Consider the following 7,493-nt stretch of genomic DNA (forward strand, 5'->3'; position numbering starts at 1 on the left):
ACAGATGCCAGCAATGGATCGGGTCCACAGTATAGTTCTGCTGTGAGATATATTTGTTAGTGCCCAGAGGTTGAGAAAGTACCAAAAACTCAAAGCCACAGTCCCAGCAGATGAGTCCACACTAGATAGTGTAGTCGCCTGTAATTTCTTCTAATATCACCCGTGTGTCAACTTCAGGTAACGTGTATACGCAGTCAGTAGACAAGCAATACTTAAAATACAAACAGTGTAATTCTAAAAACTGAATATTGCTTTTAATCCTTGAATTAAGCATCTGTACGAAGAGTGGAGATTTAAAAATTAAGTACCCTTCAAGAATCAGGTTAATGGTATGTTTTCTCACTTTTTATTGAATTTATTTCTAGAAGATTATTTTACTGTGGGTTTGTTGGGTTTTGGCTTTTTCTCTTAAACCTAAGTGTGTGTGCTGAACGGAGCTAAGATTCAAGGCCAGGCTGGACGGGGCTCTGAGCAACCTGGTCCAGTGGGAGGTGTCCCTGCCCAGGGCAGGGGATGGGACTCAATGGGCTTTAAGGTCCCTTCCAACCCCAACCCTTCCATGGCTCTATAGGATCTCCAGGTGACCAGCACCTGTGTGTGGTGGTCACTTTGTTCAGGGGTGACCGAGGCCGTTCCGCCTGGGCCCTCGGTGAGGCAGGAGCAGCGTGCTGTGTCTCCTCTCAGCCTGTTCGCTGCCGGGGTGCAGCGATGTCCCCAGCTGCTGTCACAGCTGTTCCGAGTCCCGGCTGCTGGGGAGACCTGGGAATGAAAAACTGATACCAAGGTGACTGAACTTCATTAGGTAAAGTGTAACTACTGGGCTGAAATGGGACCAAGACAGTGGTTGAGAACAGATGTAAAAGATCCCATGGCACTAAGCTGGTCATTGTGTATAGAACCTGTTGCCAAAGAATTTGAGCACTTAAGAGTCTTCAGCAGTAGCAGCCTTCTTGTGAGCGATGGAGGAGCTACGCCCGGGGGGCTTTTCCCGGCAGGTGGGATGATCGCACTTGCACGGAGCTGAGAGCTTCCTCCTCCTCCTGCTGCTGCTGCTGCAGTAAGCGCCAGCCTGACCCTCCTGCGGTGACATCGGTCTGCCTGGCCTGGCCTGGCCTCCTCGGGTTAGTGGCCGCACCTCGCACACGGTGCCGCCGCTGCCCCCCCGCCGTTCGCTGTCTCCCGGTCACCGGGAGCCTCGTGCCAGTGCGTCTCCGGGCACTGCCCCCCCGGGGTACGGCGGGTCCCGGAGCAGCCGGGCCCCCCCGCCGGTGCCGGTGTGCGTGCCGAGGCCGAGCCCCCCCCCCGCCGGGCCGGGCCCGCCCCCGCCGATAACGCGACGTGTCGCGGCCGCGCAGGCACCGGCCGCCGCGGGGGGGTGCGGGCCCGGCGGGAGGCCGGTCCCTCGACGCCTCCTGCGGCCAGAGCCCGGCCAGCCCGCGGCCGCGCGGTGCCCCGCAGCGCTCCCATGTCGCCCCCCGGGCCGTAGGCGCCTTCTCCACTGCTGGTGTCAGCGGTAAGTCACAGAGGAGGGACGCCAGCCCTGACGGACGGGTGCAGAGGGGGGAAGATCTGTCGGTATTTGGCTGCTCTCTCTGGTCTCTGACCAGCCCAGTCTGTTGCTCCTGATCCCCTCTCCATTTCCCCCTCACCTGTCTCCCTGGGGCTCCTGTCAGCCTGGCTGTGGCTGCAGCGGGTCATTTCTCAGGGGTACGGAGGAGTGCAGCGGTCTGAAAGCAACCCTCGGCCAGCTGAGCACCCTCTTGTCCCACGTCATCCCCTTGGCATTCCCCTACCCTGCAGTTTTACACACTGCTTTGCTCCCCTGGTTTGCTGAAGCTTCCTTTCTCTTGGACTCTTCTTCCCGCTTTCTCTGCTGGGTGCCTCTGCAAACCCCCTCTTCACCGAGTCCTGTGGCTCCGTCCCTTTCAGACAGCTGCTGCTCGCTCCTCTGCTCTCCCCAGTGCCGCATCTTGCGCTGGAGGGGGAAGTTGACGGGTCTCCTTTGTGCCGCCTTTACTTTCCTGTCCTGCAGTTACGCCCTTTCTGCCCAGTGAGCGAGACTGAGGGTCCAGAACAGACCCAGCGCTTGGCTTTAGTCCTCTTTTCTTGCTAAAGAAACCCATGTGTCTCTAGCGTTTCTTCTGGGCTCCCACAACACAAGCTAGTCGGGGCTGTCTTTCTCTCAGCATTTGTCACCCGCGTGCCACCCTGATCATACTGCTTTGTGAATTCCTGTGTTTTCTGGCAAAGCCGCCTCCCTGGTAGCAAGGAACTCGGAGATCGCCAGGATGCCTTCGCAGGCAGAGAACTGAATCACCCTGAATGCCGAGCAGCTGAAGATGTCTCTAAAGAAATGAGAGAGGAAGTGCTATTTATGGCAGCTCACCCGGGAACTGCTGGCCACCTGCTCCCGCTAAGGCTGATGTCCTCTGCTGGGGTGCTCACACACCTGTGTCTGGGTTGTTTGGGGGTTTGTAGTGGCTCACCAACCCTGTAGCTGCTCCTACATAATAGAATCAGCATAAAAACATATATGTATTTTTTTTAAGACCACACTTTTGTATGACTACGTGGAAGAAAGTGGAAGGAAGCATTTTGGGAATGGCCTCAGTAACGCTGAGGGCTGGTGTTAGAGCGGGGTTGCTGTGAGGGTGCTGGCTTCAGATGTAGTGTGGGCACAGGGTCTGGGTTGGGGGTAAAGCTTCAGTGCTGCCCTCTGCCTCGCTGGCGGCTGAGGAAGGAAACTGCTCTGTCTTTCCGGATAACCTGAGCAATACGTACCGCTCTGCTGCTGTTGAGCTGGGGCAGAAGTTGCGATTAAGCCCCACCATTATTTGATTTCTGTTGGAAGAGGGAAATGCTGGTTTGTGTGCGTAGCCCAGACCGCGGAGATGCTGTGGATGAAAACTTGCTGGCTAGGAGTTTCAGAGCCCCTGTATGAGTTAGTGTGTCACGATTCCCTCTAGTGGACTGCTCATAAATGCAGCGTGAACCTATTCCTACAAAAAGCAATTACCAGGAGTTCGAGGAGAAATTACTTTCTGAGTAAGAGCCTGAGGGTTCTGTCTAATACCCCACACATAAGCCTGCATACGTACGAGGAGGCCGTGTACGGTTTTATTGTAACTTGTGGTAACTAGAGCTGGGAGAAAACAGAAGCACATGAGATGAAAAAACAGAGGAAATGTGTTATCAAACCTATTTGACCATTGTACTCATATTTTTTGGGTCCTGGTTCACTATTCCCATGGGAAGACTGGATCAGCTGGGAGACCATTTTCTCACGTGCGGTGAGGGAGGAGAAGTCTCCAGTTGGACGCCTACTTACAAGAGAGAGGTGTCTGTTTTTCACTTGGCTTCCCACGTGAGAGGACGCCAGTGGGTGATTCACTGCGTCTGTGTTTCAGTGGTTCCATTCACTTGGCCTCTGCTCCTTCTGTAACCAATTCCTTCCAGCTGAAGGAGGGTCTGTTGTTCTCTAGAAAGGGATTTCTCCTCTGTTCATCCGCACAGATCATCTTGACTAGTAGCATTCACCACTTCTAAAATGAACATCACTAAATTAAGAGAGCAAATGGTGGTTTTCCGGTAGGGAACAAGTAAGCAAATAGATCAAGCAAACCTGCATCGGGTCATTTGTTCAGCATGGAACTGTGCAGCAGCTAAAGATATTGGTGTCGTGTTTTTACAGCACGTTGATGCTTAATACCAGTACATCTACCAAAACATGAAGACTAAAACCAAAGGGAAGAAGCAGAGGCATACTGCAGACAAAGATGCATTTTCTGAGGAGTCGGCGATGAGAAAAAAAGAGCTGGTGAAACGATTGCGACACAAGGAGAGGAGAGGGGGAAACAAGGAGAGCAGCAAGGTCACTCCAGCCAGAGGCAAGCATCCTTGGAGCAGTAAGGACAGGCATATGAGGAGACTGGAAAGCAACGAGCGGGAGAGGCAGAGAATGCACAAGCTCAACAACGCGTTCCAGGCTCTGCGGGAGGTGATCCCTCATGTGAGAGCAGAGAATAAACTTTCCAAAATAGAGACTCTCACACTGGCCAAAAATTACATTAAATCCTTGACCTCCATTATACTCAATATGTCCAACGGACACTTTCCATCAGCAGAAGGGATGGGGGGAGCCTGGGGGCCCAAATTGTACCAGCATTATCAACAGCAACATGGGGATGATGAGCATGAGGAACATCTACAGAAATACTCCACGTAGGTTCATAGCTTCAGCCAAAACACCTGCAGTTACCTACTACCAGCATTCTTTTTCCTTCTTGCATGGTAATACGTGTCAGTGCCTGGAGTTTTTAAGAGATTAGTTTTGCCTCCAGCTAGCCCCCTATTTTTTCTTAAAAAGGCAAATGGGTAACACTCATGGCTATTGCTTATACGGCCCATTAAAAAATACCTTAAATTCTAAGAATTTTTCAGAGATTTAATGGCTATATTTGTGTGATGCGTCAGGGTCTGGAAACCTGTCCTGTAACACTGGAGTTGAAAGTGAAGATTCAGGAACTTCAGAAAATCACCCTGCCTGGAAGGGCTGTGAGCTGAGCAGTTGAGGCCCGTGTCGCCTGAGCTCGCGGGAGCTTGTTGAGAGTCGGCTGTAGCGCGGTTCACCAGCCGGCCAGGGGCTCTGGTCTTCGCTGTCCTGCCAGGGGGGGGTTAGCATTGATGACAATGTTTGACTGATTTGATGAGTGAAGTGGCACATGCGTGAAATTGGCTACCAAATCTGAATAGTTATCTTGAGAGTTTTGGATCTGCTGTGGTAATTTTGAACCTCGCAAAGCATAATAACTTTTAAAGTACTTGTTAATGCGAACATCTATAAAGCTTTTTTAGATTGTAAGCTCTCTAGAGCAAGGTCGTTTTCTGGTCTGTGTTTCCGGAGCATCCAGCCTCCTGCAGTTTCTCTTTAGGGGGTCTCTGGGTGCCATTGTAGTACAAATAATAAATAAGGGACAAAGGACTTATTTTTGCCGAAACTATGATAAAAATGCTTTAGTGTAGTCATAAGTTAGACAATGATTTATGTGATTACAAATTATTTGCTAATGAAACCTGTAATGTGATCAGAATTCTTTCTGGGTTAGTGCTAGATTCTGGTATTACATAGCACAATAAATGAAGCAGGAACTCTTCAAAAAAGGAAAATGAGCTTTTTTCCCCTGCTTCATCTTATTGTAAAAAGTTTTATGTCACTGAGGATCTCTCATTTCCTCTCATATTCTCGTGCCTGAGGAACAGCTGCGGTGCCTTGGTGGGGAGCGTGTTGGCTGCGGAGCCCCGTGTTCAGCTCCCTCCCTACGTCCCTGCAGCCCCGCGCCGGCGGCCGCTCTGTGCCGGGACAGCGGAGGCAGAACCGGGCACCTCCTGTGCCGAGAGGGCTGGTGACCGTGTGGTCCTGCGAGGCCGGGCTGTCCAGGGAGGAGCGGAGGCTGAGGATCCATCGTGGAAGGGTTGTGCGGCACTGTGTGGATTGTAACATGCTGTGTGTTTTGCTCCAGCAGCGCTGATGGTGTGACGGTCTCGTTAACAGGTGAGGCTTCCAGACAGGCTGTAAGGGCTGTGAATTACCTTTCCCCACCGTAGCGATCTACGGGTATGATGTAGAACAACATAACGGTTTATTTGTGTAGTTGCCTTACTGGAGAGAGGAATTGATCCTGACGCAACTTGGGATTTTCTTAGTTTCTAAACTGTTTTCAGACTTAAAATAGTTGTGATTAGCCCTTCCTAGTACTCAAGTGTTAATGAAGGTGTTACCTGCTCTCTTCTGGATTTGACGTGCCGTTACAGTGCTGTATCTTACTTCAGTCAACAGCTGCTCCTTATCAGTAAAGCCCTTAAATGTAACCAAGGCGTTGGTGTTGGGGTAATGAGGGGGAACAGTTTTGAACTGAAAGAGGGGAGATTTAGATGAGATCTCAGGCAGAAATTCTTGGCTGTGAGGGTGGTGAGCCATGGCCCAGGTTGCCCAGAGAAGCTGTGGCTGCCCCATCCCTGGAGGGGTTCAAGGCCAGGTTGGACGGGGCTTGGAGCAACCTGGGCTGGTGGGAGGTGTCCCTGCCCAGGGCAGGGGGTGCCACTGGGTGGGCTTTAAGGTCCCTTCCCACCCAAACCACTCTGTGACTCGATGAAGGCATTTTCTTTCAGCTGTTCTACTCGGCATCTCTCCAGGGAAGAGAGTACGTTGGATGTTTGGTCATTCCTCACCGCGCAGGTCAGTGCGGACAGGAGCTGACGGGCTGTTGGTGATGGCAGACGGCCCCGAGCGCGGCATGGGAGAGGTGTGACGGGGCAGGACGCTGGCACGCGCGGCCATGGCGTCGGTGACAGAGCTCGGGGCTGAGGCCGCTGGGTGGCTGCCCCACGCAAAGGAATGTGTGTGGAGTAAATGGATTTGGGTGTGGAAACGCACCCGTCAGATAGAGGCAGTTTTACAAAGCACACTGCGCGCCTGCTGCGGGGGTGCGGGAGAGAAGCCGGCAGGCTCGGGCAGCGCTTTCTGCCCTGCTGGGGTCCCGGCGGGACGGCGCGGGCGCCGCTGCAGGATGGCGGCGCCGCGGGAGGCTCCGGCAGGATCCCGGGCCCGCGGGGGGTCTCCCCGGCGGCGAGGCGGCGGCGCTGAGGCGCGTTGGCGGGCCCGTCCTCTCGCGAGAGGAGCCGCGGCCGCGCCGCTGCTGAGGGCGCTACGGGCGCCTCCGCGTGGGCCCGCTGCCAGGGGAGGGCCGGGCCCGCGGGGCGCTGGGGCCGGACGCAGCGGCGGGCCCCGGGAGAGCGCCCGGAGGCCGCGCCGAGGGCCGGTCGGGCCCGCTGCCCGGGACGGGGGCTGGTGTCCGGGCGGGAGCCGCGGGGCTCTGCCCCGGCCGCGGCAGCCTCAGCGGCAGCTGCCGCTTGCGTCCCCCGGGAGGTGAGCGGGCGTGGCTGGCAGCGAGCTGCTCGTGCCGGGGTTGGAGAGCCCCTTCCCCTCAGGTCTGCGGGTCGCCATGACCAAGCGCTTGCAGATTACATCAGGTTTTTTTTGTAGGATTCTTTAAAGGTCATTAGTCTTCTAGACCAGTGCGTTTTAGGGAAGATCAGAGAGTTTCCAGATACTAAGTGTCATCCCCAAAATGTTTTTGTGGGATCGCTGTGTTTGAATTGCTGCTTGGTTACTTTGGCAGAGGAAGGAAACCAGAGAGCTCTAAAACCAGTATTTTCACTGTGCCATTGATGAAGACCTGCACATCACTTTCAGAGCTAATTACTCACGCTGCTGTTACAAATGTGCCTTTAAATGCTTGTGGGCGTGTATTTCTGGCAGGACCGCCAGGAAACAAAGTGGCGTTATTGCAAAGACGAAGCCCCAAATGTCCGGCACTCCCTGGCTATAACTACAGCGGAGCTGGGGGTCACCCCCCGGACCCCCGTCCCCGGCACAGGACGGCAGCGCTTCAATGGCGCGACAACTGCTCCTTCCACAATGCTGCTTTGCTACA

General features: G+C 54.1%; 2 protein-coding genes across 4 annotated transcripts in view; both read left to right on the forward strand.

Annotated features, from left to right (window-relative positions):
- The window catches only part of LMTK2 (lemur tyrosine kinase 2), a 43,644-nt gene extending 43,505 nt beyond the window's left edge, over positions 1–139 (forward strand). Inside the window, exon 15 of the transcript XR_008468269.1 lies at positions 5–139. The gene's annotated coding sequence lies outside the window, so the exon portion shown is untranslated. The remainder of the gene's footprint in view (positions 1–4) is intronic.
- Positions 49–7,484, forward strand: BHLHA15 (basic helix-loop-helix family member a15). 3 transcript variants are annotated; one of them, XR_008468272.1, is made up of 3 exons: positions 49–177; positions 3,692–6,235; positions 7,319–7,484. XR_008468272.1 is itself a non-coding variant. In XM_054213342.1 (2 exons), the coding sequence occupies exon 2, from the start codon at positions 3,728–3,730 to the stop codon at positions 4,223–4,225; it is 498 nt and encodes a 165-aa protein (XP_054069317.1). In that variant the 5' UTR covers positions 1,376–1,513; positions 3,692–3,727; the 3' UTR covers positions 4,226–6,476. The 3 variants fall into 3 exon arrangements, 1 of the variants encoding a protein (XP_054069317.1); XR_008468271.1 differs by lacking the exon at positions 49–177 and adding an exon at positions 1,376–1,513 and having other exon boundaries at positions 7,319–7,478; XM_054213342.1 differs by lacking the exons at positions 49–177; positions 7,319–7,484 and adding an exon at positions 1,376–1,513 and having other exon boundaries at positions 3,692–6,476.
- The last annotated feature ends 9 nt before the right edge of the window (positions 7,485–7,493 follow it).

This window comes from Rissa tridactyla, chromosome 8 (assembly GCF_028500815.1).
Source record: "Rissa tridactyla isolate bRisTri1 chromosome 8, bRisTri1.patW.cur.20221130, whole genome shotgun sequence".
In the NCBI taxonomy this organism is placed as follows: domain Eukaryota; kingdom Metazoa; phylum Chordata; class Aves; order Charadriiformes; family Laridae; genus Rissa; species Rissa tridactyla.

What these genes read in the sequence shown, in the direction of transcription:
- BHLHA15 (XM_054213342.1), top strand. Translation starts at nt 3,728, where the DNA reads ATGAAGACTAAAACCAAAGGGAAGAAGCAGAGGCATACTGCAGACAAA.